General features: G+C 39.9%; 1 protein-coding gene and 1 pseudogene across 1 annotated transcript; both read right to left on the reverse strand.

Annotated features, from left to right (window-relative positions):
• Positions 1 to 181: 181 nt before the first annotated feature.
• LOC148012019 (argininosuccinate lyase, chloroplastic pseudogene) lies at positions 182 to 535 on the reverse strand (annotated as a pseudogene).
• A 308-nt stretch (positions 536 to 843) lies between these two features.
• On the reverse strand, positions 844 to 18,127 carry LOC148012020 (putative ion channel SYM8). Its single transcript, XM_087668727.1, has 2 exons — positions 18,103 to 18,127; positions 844 to 1,487 (listed from the first exon to the last, which is right to left on the reverse strand). Exons 1-2 carry the CDS (start codon positions 18,125 to 18,127, stop codon positions 844 to 846), a joined length of 669 nt encoding a protein of 222 aa, XP_087524853.1.
• Between the last annotated feature and the right edge of the window lie 988 nt (positions 18,128 to 19,115).

Here is a 19,115-nt window from a genome sequence, read left to right on the forward strand (position 1 = left end):
CCTCAGTTCTTGCCTTGCCCACACAAAGAACAGCCCTTACGTTACTAGTGATACATAGATACATCAGGCAAACTTGGTGCACGACAAATCAAACCGATCTCCTCAATGCGATTGTGTCATTGCCAAACCCAGCCTGTATAGAACCTGTGCAACCACTACATTGTGTGCAGACTACCCAAGCCTATGGACCAAACTCTGGACTAGTACCATCTAAAGCACAAGCCCCAAGAGGACAAAAGTTCATGCGGTCCTTGCAATCATGTAGGATCCCATAGTCGCGCTCAAGCTGTTCCACATATGCCAGTAGAAGGTGAGAAACAAGTATCGGTTGAGCCTGTTGAAGGTGTGTATAATCAAGTACAATTAGATCTTGGTACTTTGTAGCCAGCTTGACTAAAGCAATGTGCAGTCCAACAATCTGAGCTAAAATAAGATCGATGGCATCATGGCACCATAGTCGAACATATTTGACAACTTGATCATTTCGACTCCTTGCAATATGCAACTTCTTTGCAGGCTCATCAACCAAGTGCATGGGCTAGAACAAACTCATCCACTGTCCCATAAAGATTTATGAACCTGCTTGGAGACCTCTCCATCGTTCATCTTTCATGTCATATGGTGTTTGAGTTTTTTCCCTCTGTCCCGTTTTTCTGGTCTGGTCCCCTTCTTGATCTCTCTCTTTGTCAGATACACTGTGCTTTTCTTCCCCCCCCAGGCAGAGTTATTCTTCTGGTGTCTTTTTTCAGTATACCACACGCCGTTCTCTCCTGCTTTTTCAAAAATAGCCAATGACTTTGCTCCTTCCCCTCCAGAAATTCTCCTGCTTTCCTACAATAGTCTTCAAGCTCTCTGTGGCAAAGGAGCAGGTGCATATGTATCATCATCTTCAGCTATAACAAGGATTTCATCTCCTTCACCTAACTGGTAGTCATCTGAGGGATTCAAAATTATTTTTCCCCTTTGAGTTGCAACCTTCACACCACAAGGTATAGCTTCAGGAAAACTAATTAAAACCTCTTTGAACAGTTTGCCATCTAGTTGTGACCATCTCTTGAGGTAGAATTCAGCATTATCGAAACCAAGAATATTCTCCCAGATCTGCGCAAGGCCCGGTTGACGAGCACATTGGATCATCAAACGCCCAATGACATCATGAGGAACAACCGTTTCAACCACCTCCCCACCAACCAGCTTTACCAATGGCTCATTATCAAGGTCACTCAGCTCCACTACTATGTGGCCTCTTAATCCCTCTTTGACTGTTGTTAAACTTAGAACGACTCGCAAAGCTCTTGCATCACTCTGATCCGCATTTTCAACCTCAGCAAGCACACTAATAGAACGTGACTTTGAAACAAACACCTTCTTCAGATCTGCCATTATAAGAGGGCTTCCACTGCGACAAATGACTGATGTCCCTATGAAATCAAACTCAAGCTTTGCAATGTCCATTTCCATTTCCTCCTTGTCTCTTTTAGCAAGAACTACTCATTAGGGCCAAAAACGCTTCAAAAAATGCACTTTTGTTAATCACGGGATTAAGGAAAGGGCCAAAGAGAGTTCGCCACGTGTGCAAGAATATGGTATTCTTGTCTCCTCTTTTTTAGAGATAGTGGAGTCCATTTCGTGATTCTCTCTTCTTTTTTAGCCAAAACCCCTAAAGTCTGACATGTTTTGGAGTCCCAAAGACGTTATTTACTTACAAATCTGACAAAATACATGACAGAGATGTGATGAAATTAATAATGAGTTTTTTGAAAGTCGGGAGATCTTTCAATATTGTTTTTGGCGCCCAATACATACTCATTTGGGTTCTTGGCGCTACTTTTTAGTTCATTCACCCCTCTTTGAGCTTCTTTCTCTGCGCTTTCATTCTTTTCATGGCTTCCTCCAGGCGCCCTTCTCGTTTAATACACTCTTGCACAGTCTATAGCCAGGGAGTAGATGGAAATTTTGAGCCCAAAACCTTTGCTGTAAATGATTGGGTTACCATGCTGCCATCTTGCAAGGGCTCCCATAAGGTGAAAAGAAGAAAACGAGAAGATATAAACCATCACTGGAAGGGGCGTATCATTGCCTTCAAAATTATGCCCGAAGGCTGGTTTGTCAAGGTGCAACATGTTTACATGGTCAAGGATATGCACTTGCCTCCAAACGAACGTGTTCCCCAACAAACACATTGTAAGTTATAAGTTGAATAACGTATATAATTCTTTTCCATTTATGCAAGTTCTAACAAACGGTTTGTCATTGTAGATATCTTTCCGTCAACAAGTATTGAATGGCAACCTGTGGAAAGCCTAAGTGGGACTTTCCATGCCATTCATAAGGTATTGGCAGACATTATTTATGCCGATCAAACTGTGTCTTTTTATAGTGAATGCAAGGTTTTTATATATTATGCACAGTATGTGGTTCCCTCTAAAGCGGATAGGTACGGGAATATTGAAGATTTGCCATTGCCAAGTCTTTCATCTCTAAATTGGGAGATTCCTGACAAGGTAACAGTGCAGAGTTTCAAATTCAAAATATCTCAGGATATTAAAAAGTCCATGACAGCTGGAAGGATCTCACGAAGAATACGTTTATCATGGTTTGTACCCCTCCATATCTTCGTCGCTTGCTTCAAAACAGCAAATTTACAAAGAACGAAGGTATCCTGGTTAAGTAGAAACTTTTCGGAAGAGGATTTGGACAACACTATAGGGACGCATTGGAAATCTAGAGAGTGCGATCATAAAGGTGATATCTTGAGGTGCAGTGCATGCCCTCAATCCTTGGCTTTGGCTTACAGTATCCCTCGCCAAAATCTTGCTTTGGCCTTTGATTACAGGCGATACAAACGAAGATTGGGTATTTGGGTTCCCTTGGATTCTGATACAGAGAACACAACATATAAACTTGTGGTGCACGTTTTTCCGCATGAAGAAGTAAAGAAGGTGAGTGTTACTTCCAATTGGAGTCTGAAAGATGTGAGGGATACCTTGGAATTGCTAGACAATACATCCCCTAGATATAAGTTCAAAGTGAATGGTGTAACAATTGGTAAAAGAGCCGAGCGCTCTTTCTTTTGTACGAGTTGTTTGTCTCCCACAATTGTGAGTTTGGGACCTTAAGAATGAAAACTTGGCAGGAATTTATCTTAACAGACTATCCTCAAGATATTTTTTAATGGGAACTTCATAAGCTATCGTGAAGCAAGTCGCCTTTCGAATGTGTATAAATAAAATGTACATTGCATCCGATTTACAAGTGAAAATTTTCATTACACAATGAGGTACAAAAATTGCATGAAAATGTACAAGGCCAAAATAATAAGGCTCGTGTATAAAATGTACATTACATTCGATTTACAAGTGAAAATTTTCATTACACAATGAGGTACAAAAATTGCATAAAAATGTACAAAGCCAAAATAAAATGGCTCGTGTATGCTTATGTTTGCTATTTTCATTCTTTATCGATTTCTTCAAAGATATTTTTCCTCACAGGGCCTTTCTTTGATTGTTGAAAAAATTTGACCTTTACAGGTAGTCTCCTTTCTTGGGGCTTAAGAGGGGATGGATCAAATTTAAGAGGAGAGAGCACTGGCATTCCTTTTTTCTTAGACTCTGCAGCAGTGGTCCCATTGCCTTTTCCCTTGCCCTTGTCTTTACCATTACCATTGTCCTTACCCTTTCCCTTGACCTTTCCCTTGCTTGTGCCCTTTGCCATTGAAGTTTTGGGAGGAAGAGGGGAGTCAGGATCATACGGTGTGATTGCTTTGTCTAGAATCAGCTCGATGCATCTCTCCCTTATCCACCAAATATATGATTCAGGATAGTCTCTACACTGTAAGAATAAATGTTATAAGTTAGTGAAAAGACATCATGATAAGGGTTACACAAACATCAAATGAAATAAACTTACATTCACTCCTTCTATTTGTAACAGCTTTGAATCCACTGTTCTGCAAATGTTTGAGATAACTCTCCATCCACAAGAATGCGCATCGCTTTGCAATGGAACTTCTTGTAGAAGAAAAGTATACGGCCTTTGAGGATCAGCAAGATCCTTGTATGTTGTATCCAAAAATGTAGAAACGAGTCTAGCAGCACTGCAAAAGGAAGCTTTGTAAGTTCAAAATATTATTTATAAAAGAAATTAAAGTAAGTAATTTTCTTCCAACATACATTCGTGCTTGACCGTGAACACCCCTGAGAGAATTCATAAAGATAATTTCCCTTGAAAGAGTATTAATGTAGATGAGACTCCAATGCCCTCTGCAAATTCATAAAAGAGGTGAGTAGAAGGGTGAAAGCAAATGAACATAAATTCTCCTCTACAGTAAAAGAAAAATACCTTTCTACATAAGGGAAAAAGATGTGGTAATTTCTCACACTATCGAAGCTACGAAAAAATGGTGAAATATTAGAACCAGATTTTGCAAAAAGTCCCACAGAGAGAAGTGGATCAACAATGTATATGGTTCTTCGGATATCGAGAGTGAGAGAGGACACCAATGCCCTGCAGATAATAGCAAAAGCTATTCAATACCAATTTCATCCAAAATATAATTGAAAAGACTTAACTTATGCAACAAAAAACCTTACCTTATGCAACAAAATACCACGGAGTCAGATAGTTGGAGATCCCTTTTTTCCAACATGGGCTTGTCCTCGGGAGATATACTAAGATATTCCTCCTCAGATTCCCCAGCAACATTCACAAGAATCTGCCCATACACTTTGCCCATCCTCTCGCTGTTGACGGGAGCAAGTGATGCGGCTTTCCTCTTGTAAACATCGTCTTCAGTTTCAAACACCTCCTGATTTTTTTCACTCAAGAAAGCCTCTTGCTGGGTGGCACCCCTTGTAGGGTAAAGGTCAGTAACATCTTCAACATTTAGCTTTTTCTCTTTCCTGGACAATTTTGGGGGAACGTTAAGGATTTCAAAGGCTTTTTGATCATTGGAAGGCAAGGGCCTCAGGACTTTGTCAAACCTATACCTCACTCTGCTAATGATGCTGAAATCTTTATTCATAAGGGTGATCCTATGAGCATGGGCAGTAGCAATGTAAGCGTCGTTCATGAAATCAATAACAAAATCTTCTGCGGCCTCTTGCAGGGCAAGAATGGCTGAGAGTTGCCACTTCTTATTTAGACCAGAGACAGTTGCCACTTGAGACAATCTATCAGAGATCTCTTTAACCACCCTTATAAAAGCAGCTTTTGGAATGACATGCTGTGTAGCTCTCTGGGCTTTCCTGATCTCACTGAAACATCTTTGCATATAGAAGAACCTGGACTTCCTCTTCCTCTTCTGTGGCTTGGGGTGTTCAGTGGCTTCAGCAGATGTGGGCTCAGGTACCATTGTAGGGAATGAATCTTTCACAGGGTTAGCCTCATCCTTTGCTTCCTCAACTTCAGGTGAAGAAACATTTATGGAAGATGTAAGGACAACACCTGGTGTAGGAGGGATTTCTGTTGTAAAATGCTCTGGAGCCTGTGATGGACCAGCTTCTTCTACCCCCTTAGATTCATCAAATTTTAACTTTCTTCTACCCCCACTGTCCTTCCCATCTAAATACACTCTTCTTGCAGTTTGCTTTGTCCTTGCCATCCAGAAAAGGTAAAATAATAACCAGAAGGACAAACTGAAAGACAAACTGGCGAGGAAAGTGACGAAATGAGCAATTCCGATATGGCACGATATGAACAAAGCGAGCAGAATGGAACAACGCCCTCGCTCCGTATCAGAGATGAGAAGATGATACGGCGCGAGTAGGAGAAAACGACCACCACGTTTGCGCGCCCTCGCTCCGTATCGGAGATGAGAAGATGATACGGCGCGAGTAGGAGAAAACGACCACCACGTTTGCGCGCCCTCGCTCCATATCGGAGATTAGAAGATGATACGGCACGATTAGGACAAAACGACCACCACGTTTGCGCGCCCTCGCTCCGTATCGGAGATCAGAAGACGATACGGTGCGATTAGGAAAAACCGAGCTCACCGTTTGCACGCCCTCGCTCCGTATCAGAGATCAGAAGACGATACGGTGCGATTAGGAAAAACCGAGCTCACCTTTTGCACGCCCTCGCTCCGTATCGGAGATGAGAAGATGATACGGCGCGATTAGGAGAAAACGAGCTCACCGTTTGGACGCCCTCGCTCCGTATCGGCACACCTCTTTTTGCTAGCGAAGAGCTCGAGAATTGAAAAGTGTACACGTCGGACAAATGACCACTTATATACCCAGGTAAATCATGACACGTGTCCGATACTGATTGTGCCACGTATCTGCATTTATGGTCCGTATGCTACGTGTCAAGTAATGACCGGTCCACTTGTTCGCCACGTGGTTTTCGGCCACGTGTTGCCCAACGGCTACTGCCACGTGTATGACACTAATGGGTACTGCCAGGTGGCATAATCCGCGCCTACATAAGGGTGTGTTTCTTATCTGTACGGCTTTTTTCGATTTCTGACCTTTGTTTCTATTGCTGATACGGCGCGAGGGCGACTGTTGGTTTTCTTCGCTTTCCTCTCTTCGCTTCGTTTTGGAGGTTCTGTAGATCTAGTCTTTTTTCAGCGTTCCTGAAGCTCGTGTGACCACCTTTGTTGTGGCTCTTGCGCTTCTTACTGGGATCACCGATACGGCGCGAGGGGGCCTTTCCGTCTGAATCGTTTCTCTCTTATCGCGCCGTATCGTCAGAAGTTGGAAACATGTCTGAACCCATACAATCCAAGGTTTCTTCAGGAACTGGTAAAAGAAGAAGGCTTTCAAAAGGGTCAAGTGCATCAACAGCTAATCAGCCTGTGCATTCTTTTTCCTCTCCATCCTCTGCCACCAGTGTGAGAAAGCCAAGTACATCTCCAGGGAAGTGAACGCCAGTAGTGAGAGGTCAAGGAGTATCAGAGCTCATTGATATCACTCCATCAGAGAGGCTACTTGATTTTATGCTTCAGAATGGAATTGATCTCTCATTCTATGGAGTTGTGAAAAATATTTTTAATCCTGATTGGGAACTTGACAAAGTTCTGAAATCTTGTGAAAAATATATTATGGAGGACTTTTTGGAGTTTGAAACTCTTGTAGGTCCTTCTGTTGAAGTTGGCACAATTGACTATGTCCATATTCCCATTGGGTCAACAGGAAATGAAAAGGCAGTATTTACTAGGAAGTCCAGGGCCCACTCTATGGAGAGGTTTCATTCAACAGACATATTTTGCTGCACTCATTCCAAAAACTGCAAGATGATGAGAAAATCTGCTGCTTTTATTATATTCATCCTTGTTAAATACCCTATGAAAGCTGAGGAGCAACAGTTGGAGGGAGCAAAGAGTGCCAGCTTTTGCATGTTGGATGATCTGGCAGATGAAAGGGAAACAGAGGAGGTTGTAGATACAGATTTTGAGGCTTCCATTGCTGAGAATTTGGATGTTGCTCACTTCAAAGCTGAGACTATCATTGAGGAGAGCCAAGGAGATACAAACCCTCAACCTGATGAGAGTTCTCACCATATTGTTCCTTCCCTGCCATGTATACCTTTCAAGGACAAGGAGTACATTTTACTATCAGATATTCCAAAACTTTTTAATCTCAGGGAAGATTATTGTCTTGCAATTATTGCAGAGGCATCTGATGCTGCTAATGGGATAATTGACACAGAAAATGAAACAAAGGAAGAGATTCTGAAACTTGATAAAGAAACTCTAGATGATAAGTTTATTGATGCTGGTGAGGCATTCTCTCTTTGTTTTGAAAAGGCCAAAGAAGCTGAAAAGGAGTTGAGTATTACTGATGAGGACTTCGATCGCATTCAAAGCGAGCTCGGCATTTCCAATTTTGGAAGAGAGGAGTCTGAATATGTTAAAGAATTGACTAACACCAATGAGACAGCATCATCAATTAATTTATGGAATCCGTTTAGATTGGAGTACGATGAAAATCAAGTGGTAAGATAATTTTGAATTTGCTTTTACACATTGGTAGGCTTACATTTCATGCTCATTCAGTATGGCTTTTATTTGCAGTTGGAGATTGCCGATACAGATAACTTCTTGGGGCGTGGCAAAGGATCGAGAGCTGCTAGTAACACCACCAAAGACATTGCACTCGGCCACTACTTGGCTAGGATTGACCCTGAATCCTTTTTTGTACTTCATAGTAGTTTCTCAGAGGACGCAGCATGGCCGATACTTTGTATTAAAGCTCTTACAAGGCTTCTAGGTTTCTCAGGATTACAATATAATGCCCACAAAATAATGTTTTTGGAAAAGACTGCAGCAATTAGGATTTTTGGCTACGGTCCAGGTTACTCTGCTTCTAGAGCAGGATACTTTTTGGCGTTTTCATCCTACGCCTTAGCTGCAGACACAACTGATGTAAAATCTATAGTTGGCTACAAGAGAAAAAAATTTCTACGTTATAGAGGAAAGATTCCTGAGGAGGAAGAGAATGTGAGGGTTTTGGAAAACTAGCTTTGTATATATTCTTTCTTATATATAAAAGTGCGATTGCTCATGTGTCATTGCCGTCTTTTATTTGCATTCTTTGAAGTTGTCGTCGAAAAAACCAGTTGAATAGCTCCTCCAAAGCATTGCTTTTTGTAACTCCTCCCCCATGCCTTGTGCTTCGAAAATAACTTGTGCGTGCTTGATAGTGGGATTTTTCCATGCCTTGGTTGCTATAAGTTGCTAAGGGGCCATGCTCCTCCACAAAGAAAGGTCCATGAATATGAAGAATATGCTGCAATACAAAGTAACACAAATTTTATACCAATTGAAAAACCTGTCAAAATAAGCTGATATTAAATAATTATTACTTTACCAGATAAAAAGTGATATCTTTTTCTCCCCATGCCTCTTTTATCGCCTGAACAAGCTTTGTGATTGATCTTTTGAACTCTTCCGCATATGTATATGTTGTCTTATGTTGCCTGAGGAGTTTCAGAAAAACATCAAGGTGTATCCAGACCTCCATTCTAAGAAACGCAAGCCTCGGCGTGCTTGCAACATTTGTTGTGATCTCACATAGCTCTCTCCAACACTCCCAAGCCGCATTCACCTGCTTTCCTGAATGATTTCCTAAGAATCGTCTAGCTTTTGAGCCTCCCATAGAGACATCGGCCAAGATATCTCTTGTTTTTCCTGAAAGTATTGGATCCTTTCTTAAGTGAACTTGGCCCCCATGAAATCCCATTTTCGATAGCAATGCCTCGCATTTATCAATACACTCATCTGATAAAGATAATGGCTTAATGGAATATACGTAGTCGAGATGCAACCTGAGAAGCTTATCGATTATTCTAATCTCTGCATGCAAAGTACAAATATGAACATTCTTAAGAGAGATGGAAAGAATGGGATCCCAGATGTCTTCTATGTTTTTAAATTTACTCAAATCTATAGAGTCTCTATTTGGGGCTCTTCTTACTGGTCGCAAACTACTCCAATCTTTGGATCCAATACTTTCCATGCAACAAATGCAAGGATATTTTGCATTTGCACCATTACATATTCCAAGCATACATTTGATAGTTTTCAAATCAGCACTCATATGCCATTCCACATTAAATTTACCAACCCCATCAACTACCAACATTTCGCCTTCACTTTGAGACTTAATGATATTTGGAATACCTGTATGGTTGAACAACCATTTCAACGTTTGATGATTTTCAATTGGTACCTGGGCTGCACCAATCCACCAAATCTCCATCTCGGATTGGATCTTATGCAATGGAGCTTTGCCCTCGCCATTGCCATGGTCCAATGCCATGTTCATGAGGCAAATGCTAATTCTTTCCATCTTCTGTCCCTTTTGAATCTGTGCTTCATCCAACTTCAAGGCAAACTTTAGAACACCATAACTTTCTTCTACTGTGATTTTATACATGTGAACCATTGCAATTTGCACCTTTTTTAGATCAACCCATATATTGTTAAACTCATTGTAATCAAAAATTGCCTGTTTTTTTTGTTTTTCATAGGACATAGACCTTTCGATGTGAAAGTAATCTCCAAAAACATGTGGAATCTTGCGATTCATGGAAATTCTTGCAGTGGAAACTGCAAGGGCTCGGGGCAATCCAAATATAGTTACCCTATTGCGTTTAAGATTTTTAAACCATAATCTAGAGATAGCACGGTAACCTTTTCAACTTATACCCACAGTATCGCATGTCTCTACAATTTCATTTGCTTTCACTGTGCCTTTTAAATCCTTCACTAACTCTCTCAGAGTTGGACCTCTCAAATCCACATTTTCTGGTGACTTAAGAATCCTCAAAATGTCTTTCTTATTCATGGTTTCCTTCAAAAGTTTGATTCTTTCCTCATTCTCTCGGATATTTATGCCTAATATGTTAGAGACATATTTCTTTGTAAGATTTAGTCTCCTTTTCTTTGCTCTCTCACACAAGCTGGTTATATTTTTTAACGGTCTCTTCCTCTCTCTAAATCCTACTAGAGTTTCTCTCAAGCGTATTAGCTTATTCTGCAATGAATTATTAACATTTTTCAAAATATCAATCTGACTTGTCAACTCTAAAATTTTTGTTTGTGTAGTTTCTAGTGCTTTTTTCATTTCGTGCACTTGGGCTATATATGTGTAAGATGCAGAGTATAACCTCATACAGTAGCCAAGCATTCCATTATAACCTTCTCCAGCATATCTTATATAGTCATGGACATTCAAAAAAGGAGGTGGTTTACCTGTAGAAGGATCCCTGGGATAGATATTTCCATCCACCCACAAATCTATATGCTTCATTCCTTGTGTTCGCAACCTGTTGGCTTCAATCTCATCTATCAATACTCGATGATGTATACTTCTCCAAGATGTGTAAGTCGGATCTAGCTGAATAGATAGCTTGTATTTACGTGTGCTTGCGCCTGTGTTATTTGAAGTAGTATTGCTAGACATTCTAGCAAATGAACCGAGCAAGAATCTCACAGTGATAGAAAGCAAGTGCAGCAAAAGGAATGGTAAAAGAGAATAGTGTATAGAAAGAAAACGCGGGAGCAAACAAATGCGAAGTTCGTACGAAAATCTCGAAAATACAAAATCTCTCGAGTTCCAAGACAATAAACGGCCGAAAAGGTGACCCCTGACCTGGATTAAAAGATGAGGGCAATTAATGGCCGACCTCTTCAATGAACCAAATATTCTCTCATTAATCACATCTGGACAACCAAATTTAGAGGTTTTATTCTTCCTAAACCTCAACTAATTAGCAACTTAATCACTTTCTTACAAGTGCCATTTTTGAAGCGTTTTTGGCCCTAATGCAACCAAAGCATCAAAGATAGGAAAAAAGACTCTTAGAAAGGATGTTTCTTCTCAAAAAAAAAAGTTTTGCCTCAGATTGTAAGCCCTTGTGTATAAGTCATGGAGATGGCTGACAAAAATTTGTACATGTATTTTATATTGATAGTAAAGAGATCTTTTCTTCAATATCCTTGCATTGTATATTCTTCTCTCTCCTCGTTGATATCTGGTTTAAAAAAAGTTACAAATGTTTATTAATCAAGAATTGAAATTAGATATACACCTAAATGAATATAATATGAAATAAAAACTTACTCGTTTGTTATTATGTTGGAACACAAATGAGTACGGTAGTTCAATATCTTCATTCTGTAAATCCATCCTCACTTGATGTAGCATACATGATGATCTAACCTTTAGGAATGCAATAATGTCCTCATTGTACCAAACATCAAGATCCACTATATGATATTTGCTAAAATTATCAAGATTATGGTCTAAAGCAACCAGACTCTTGATCTATCTTACATATAATTTTCCCTTCTGTCCTAGTGTTCCATCTCTCATCAACAAATTGTATAACATGATCATGTGTTAGTCTCTTCACTGAAAGCATAGCCTTTTATTTTCTTATCTCAGTATTAGAAAAGAAGTCAACAAAGATATTAATAGGCATGAACAAAGTAACTTTGCTTAGCCTACTTGAGATACTAGGTTTTAATGCTCGCTCTATCTCAGAAAATATTTACATCTATATCCCTCACTAGTAGTAGCTAGACTTGGCAAAGGCCACTCAAAGCTTGCAAAATCTGGCAAAGGAAGGGGGGATATTGATTCCCATTGGCTACGCTGCATGTGGACAATATAAGAATGGTCATAGAAGAATATTCTATTCTCTGCAAGATCTATCTTCTTTCTACCTTTGTACATCTCTTCTCCAATCAAGCCATGCATCGCATCAATCACATCAACAATAGACTCAAGCGGTTGCTATTCCTCAATATTATAGGGATAGACATCTACAAGACAAATGAATAAATGTTATAATGGAAAACCTTAAACCAAGTTCAAGAAAAGAAAGAAATCCTTACAATTTGGTTTATGCATTGGAAGAATTGAAGTTCTAGGTTCTAAATATAGCTCTCTATGCATAAATACATGTTGCACCAAAACCTCTTTTATACTATTCTTATTTACTCCAAGCTTGAAATCTCAAATTCTACCCTTCCAAGCAGAGATGAACGAGCTCTCATACCTTCGCCTTTTCCCACATTTTTCCTATTGCATGGTGATCCAACTGCCTTTGCTAATGATTGTAGGAATCCATCTTCCATATTTTTGGAATGAGTTAAATATTGATATGGATGTGATTTGGGAGCTTGGATGCATTATTGAAGGTCAAATTTCTATATCCATAGCACACGTGCACACGCACACACACACACACACACACACACACACACACACACACACACACACACACACACACACACACACACACAGAAGACTAGGCTACCATGAGAGGAACAAAAGAAAGGAGGGAAAAACACGAGAGGGACAAAATAAAGGAGGGAAAAAAATATGTGTCAAGATTTTTACTAATTTGAATTTAGAGTAAACATGCCATTATCATTAATTAAGACATATCATTAAATAAAAGAGACCGAGACTGTATATCATTAATTCAAAGAACGTCATAATCATGAATATAAGAGGCTAAAAATATATATTGATAATACAAATTCATAATATTATTATGAATGTACCTTTTTGTAAAATAATTTCTTGCCTTTTTTAAAATAGAAGTTTTGTTACGGAGGCTTTGCTCCTATTGGTCTACAGCACTCTCTTTCTATCTCCTAAAATGCATTTTCGAGACCTCAAAACTCCCCTAATGAAAGGAAATCGGGAATCATACACTACCTATCTCAATGAGAGGTGATAGGATGATGCCAAGTGGCCGCACTCTCTATTATTAGCCATTCAGAATAAGAAGGGGGTTGGCTACCAATTCATTCGCCTAAAATCCTTGCAAGTTGCCATAGTGATGATGTTGACTTGGGATCCACTATCTAGTAGAACATTGTTGATGACCTCTATAGGGAGATGACTAGAATGGTAGGATTAGACAATCATCTTGAAAGAACTAGCTCTTACTATAGCTTTCAAACTTCCTCTTCTAGTGCAGATATGTGAAGGCTACCTCTTTGGGTTTCGGTACTATTAGAAAATTGAGTTGAATCCTATGTAGCAAGTGATCCTTGAAGATTGGGACTAGATTGAGTAAGTCTCCTAAGGGGATAATAATCGAGACTGGGCTCCATGTAGTTTGTGTATCTACTTGGGTTGGAACCATTTGTGAAGAGAATGAAGCCTTGGCTACTATTGAAACAGCTAGTTCCAACCCAACCTAATTTGGAAGGTTGTTATTTTGGACCTAGCATCAATTGTAGTCTTTACTATGTTGTCGATGGTCATGTGGTCCCTTTCATACATGTGGGACTTGAATTTGGTATAGGAAGAAGTTGTGGGTCTTTTAGCACTATTGTTTTCTTTCCCATCGATGCAGCTACTTGGTGGTAGACTTTCTCTAGTCCAGGAAATTCATGTGGGCTTCCTTGTTGTTTCTTTTAGCTTTTTGTGTGATGGAGTAACTACATTGACCTTTGGCTTAGGTAACTCTTTGATTTCCATTGTATTGATAGAAGTTGATGGATTCTGATCTTAATTCTATTGTTTCTGAGCATCATACTACTAAGGTTTCAAACACTCTGATCTCTAGTGGCCTCCTTGCATACAAAAGAAACACTCTTTATTTGGGGGGTGATGATAGTCTCCATTGCCTCCCCAATTTCTTCCTCATCCATCTTAGATCCTTTCTAGGAAATGGATGGTCTTGTTGTGTGTGATCCATTGCTAGAACCATTGCAGCAACTTACGATCTAGGTTTATTCCAATGGCCCAGCTACACTCCTCTTGCACCTTGCCAAGTCCCAACTTGTCCCATCCTGAATCCGAGCATTATACCAATAGATTTCTATATTGTGGTTAGCCATATGTAAAATGCCACACCACCACTAATTAAGATTGAAATTCATAGCCAAGTTACCTACATTACTACACTTGGTACACTAGAGGATTTTGATGGAAAAATTTCAGGTGCCCTTTGAGGGTTTGTGGACCTTGTCCTTTCTCTTGGGCTTTTTGGGCTTCTCACATTCCTCTCCCTTAGATTCCTCTTTCTCACTACTACTCTCTTCATTTAAGTCTAAATCCATATCGGAGTCACTAGGTTCCATATGATGGGATTTGTAAGCAGGTTTGGCCAATTTCCTCCCTTATTTTGGCGTCTCCAAAGCCAAAAACATCTCAACTTGGCTAGTGCACTGATAGAAATACTCTAGATTATTATCAAATAGATATTTCAAAGTGAAAGCTTTGCAAAAATCCTATTCAAGCCTTGCACATATAAAGAGTGCCAAAATTCACGAGTGGGTTGGATGTTTTCGGACATACATCATGTTGAGATTAGAAAATGATGCCTGATATAGAGGCTTGCCCATAAGAGGCTTTGTATGAAAGAGATGACAAGATGTATGCTCTAGTAGCTCTAGGAAGAGACGTCCAAAATCCCATAAGCATAGAGAAGAAAAGTTGTGATATCCAAAAAACTATAAAGGCATGTATTTGACACTCATTTCTATGAAATGGTATAATCAGTTTGAGCCACTCAAGATTGTGTTTATGAGTCCAAGCTAATCTATCTTGGAACCTAATTCACTTGAGTTACAATTCCTCATTTTGATGATGTATCATGTGTTTGACTTGCGTCCACACCATAGCCAATCTAGTTCTAGGTCCATGTTTCTCAACATGGTATTAGAGCCATGGCTGAGCTAGATAGTTAGTGGACGCATCTTATTTCTTCCTTGCATTCTTTAAATCCTTCCTATTTTGATTTTTCTCCTTGTACATGCTGTCAAAATCATATTTCCATCTCAATTTCTTCAAGCCATCCACACATCCATTGTCTTGTAGGAGGTAAAGGAGCTCAAGGAAGGAGGTGTTGCTCAAGAAACTTGGTTCGAGATTCACATTTGAGGTGCTAAGCAAGGGTTCAAATTTTTTGTCTGAGACAAAGAGAGAAAAGAAAGAAGAGGTGGTTCTGGGAAGAGCTCAAGGCTCTAAGTTTCAATGTGTGGTAATAAAGTCTCAAGTAGCTCTGTAACAAACAAAGAAAAGATAAAGGATGCATGATATCTTCCAAGGTTCTGTGCATCTCTTGGGCTCATAGCTCAACAATACGCTTCTACAAAACCAACTCAGTTCCCTCTGTGGAAGCCTTTCCCTAACCATTGACATCCCCTCTTGCTTCTACAAACTCTCTAAATGCTATCCGGCAACTGTAGAGAAGAGATAGGGACAGCTCTGCAATATCTTTGTGAGAAATTGCCCAATAGATGACTTGGGCTACAGGGGAGTAATAGATTTGCTGCTACGTTGGGTGGTGGAGTGGTAGAAGAAAATATCCAAAACTAGCCGCTTGTTGAAGGTGCTGTGAGAAGGCGGTACCTATAAATGACCTACGACAAGAATAGCACTGCTTGCTAAAGAAGCTCACCATATTCATCACTTATTGCTTGACATTATCATTGTTTCCTTTCTTTCCTAAAGTCTAAACTTTAGGTTGAAAAAAGAAAACCTTACGATTAAATCTCTCCTTTCACACTCAAGCTAGTTCTTTTAATGTGCATTCACACTTCAAAGCATTGATCAACTGGTTAAGTTCCCTAGCTGTGACTCATACTGCTTCTGTTGGACTATTGAATATCTGTAGCATATTAAAACTAGATACCATTCACACTTATCAAGTGTCCTTTGACACTAGCATTGTGTAACTTCTCAATATTTGTGAAGCACCTTGTACAAGGGATTGATAGCCTATGTAGTCTCTCTAGATTTTGGGCACCTTAAACCAGAAGCAAAACGCTACTTGAGCATCGTCAAATGTTGCTCAGTTGTTTTGTGCCATGAGCCAAGCTATCATCTCTTTTCGCATCCATGACTCTAATACGGCCACCTTATGGGTGGGATCCACTTGGGCATGGAATTTGACCATATATGCCACCTTGAATAGCCTAAGAAAGGCATTTGGGTCCTTGAATTGATGAGCCAAAAAACTTCAAAAATGAAATTTATGCCTTGAGAGCCATCCAAGTGGAAACTAGGATACGATAAGGTAGAATGGATAAAACCAGGACTACTTTAGTTGACACAAATAATCACCTTGCTAGCTTTAACAACATCACAAGAGTGATTGCTGGACCTAGATGTACCTCTCGAGGTCCAGGAATAGAGTACGAGTGCTATTTGTGGGGTGCAGAATGCACCGCTCTAAAAAAATTGCCATCATTAAGGAATGAAATAGCCTCAAGAGACAAAATTCAATGTCGCTACTCAAGCCCAAACCACTATGAGAAAATAGGTTGGATGTCCTCTGGTGGACTTGAGAGGGTTTGTGCATGTAGGCCTATACACATGGGAAAGATTAGCATGGCTGCCATGTGTAATCGGGTCGAAGTTCTGATTTTGGTTGGTAGGTGCAAGCACGTTCCACTAGCTCTGTAGGATAGCAAAGCCTTATCATATTGAAACTTGACACAAGGTTATGCTAGCATCATGGGCTCAACACTACAACATATTGAAAGAATAGACTTTCATATGCCCTAGGCAAGACAATACTTAATCAAAGAAAGAGGAGTTCTCATATATTCCAACAATGCATTATAGGGTTCAAAATGGGGTCAGAGTATGAGGTACATTCAAAAGGGTAATCACTCAAGAAAATACATGGAAATGGGCTAGACAATCATAGCTACCATCACAACAATACAATAAATGGAAGAAGGTTGAAGGAGGTGCTAAACAAAGAGGCGAAGAAGGATGAAAGAGGTGCTAAACACAACAATTATTCTCTACTCCTTTTATAGCTTCTAGTGCCCATGGTGTCATGAAGTCCATCTACCATAATCTATGGGGCTGATCCATCGTTCTCCATTACTATGTTGCTACAGTCAATATTGATAGCCTCTTTTAGTTGCCATTCTATGCATGCTACTTTTGGGCTGCTAGTCGAGGCCATGCTCTACTTGATAAGGGAGGGATTTAAATTTTCTTTTTTTTTTGGGGGTGGGGGAAAACAAGGCTAATGATAAGGTGATGATGGGGTTGGGGGGGATAGGGCGGAAACCCATTTTGGTGGCTGTTTTTGGTCACCTCATACCCTCCATTTTGGTGGTTGTTTTTGGTCACCTCACACCCTCCAATACTCCCCTTAGTCCCCATGTAGCCATTAAACCTTAGGAGCCTTTTTTTTCACTTTATTAATTATGTAGGCTATGTCTTAGTTCCTACACATTAGAGGATTTTGTTTCTCGGATAAATCAAATCAAAGGCATGCTTCATATAGTTTGAATGATGTCGTGCTACTACGCATTCGAGGTGTGGAATCCACCAAAAAGTTTGTGTGTGACATTTGTTACTTTGTGCATACTTAGTCGTTGTGTTTGCATTTTTTTTGCGTGGGTTAGAGATCAAACCTCACTGTTTAATAGATGATTTGATGTTCACCCAAAAGCACACCTACAGACCCCATGGAGGTGGGCAGCATAATGATGAGCAAGAGAGAGCACATCAACATGATTTATTTCAAATGAAAGCCATTGTGAAAATAAGGTTTGTAAAAGATGCCAAGGAGCATATGGATTTCCAAGGCTCCAGAGGTGATTGAAAGGCTAATTAATGATGGTAAACGTCTAGAAGCTCTTTCGTTTGCTTGTACCTTCAGACATTTTGAGTGCTGTCATCCTATAGACCTGCTTAAGGCACATCTAAATGAAGCTAGGGAGGCAACAACTGCAATCATAAACAGGGGTGAGAAGGGTGCACAGAATGAAGCAAGAAAGATGGAACTGGTAGCTACAAAAAGAGGTCTATAATATGAAGTTCACTAAAATACTCGTAGTTGAAAGGATCATATGCAAAGTTTGCAAGATGAGCAGCGATTTGCTATTTAGAATCTTCCTTCGCAGTATTTTGGAACTCTGTGACCAACTCCTGAAGCTGAATGGTGTTGCTGTTGGCGTGGATGGCATCTTCATGGAGGTACATGACAACCCTTTGAATGCTCCTGTTGATGGTCCAACACAATGGCCTTTGAGGAATCTGAAAGGTTTGGTGGACGAGTTCATTGCTATTGCGAAAGTTACCAAGGGAAAGCAAAATTTTCCCATTGATTTAACTCCTGTTGAAGAAGACTTTTGAATCCAGAAATTCTGCAATCAACTTACGATGCACCTTCCTGGTCAAGAATTTTATGTTTGGCATGCCAGTAAAAGATTCTGATGCAGTTCATTTGGTTAATTCTGATTCTATATTGGGTAATGGTTCATCCCAGAATTCGGTCAAGTCTGCAAAAGAGCCTCTGCCTATCTTGTAGAAAATCGAAGAAAACCACCTGTGAGATCTATTTATTTGCAAGGTTCAACCAAAAAGAATTTTCAGGACGGAGAGGGAGATATTTATGTTTTAAGTGTAAACTCTATCGTGTTGGCAACAATAGAGGGAGAAAAGCAGCAACGGACGACTGGCAGAAAAAAAAGCATAATGCTTGCTGGAGACAATTGCGTGTTGTATGCTAAAAAGCCACACCAGAAAAACTCCGCTGGGAAGAAAAGCTACAACATCATATTACATGAGAGGATGACTACAGTAGGGGAAGGCAGAGTTGGAAGAAGAACTCCCTTATTATGACACAGCACTCATTTTGTTGAACCAGCAGCAGGGCCCCAGAAT

The sequence above is a fragment of the Lygodium microphyllum genome, chromosome 27, assembly GCF_053477565.2.
Source record: "Lygodium microphyllum isolate KBCC chromosome 27, Lygodium_microphyllum_v1.1.10, whole genome shotgun sequence".
Lineage (NCBI taxonomy): Eukaryota > Viridiplantae > Streptophyta > Polypodiopsida > Schizaeales > Lygodiaceae > Lygodium > Lygodium microphyllum.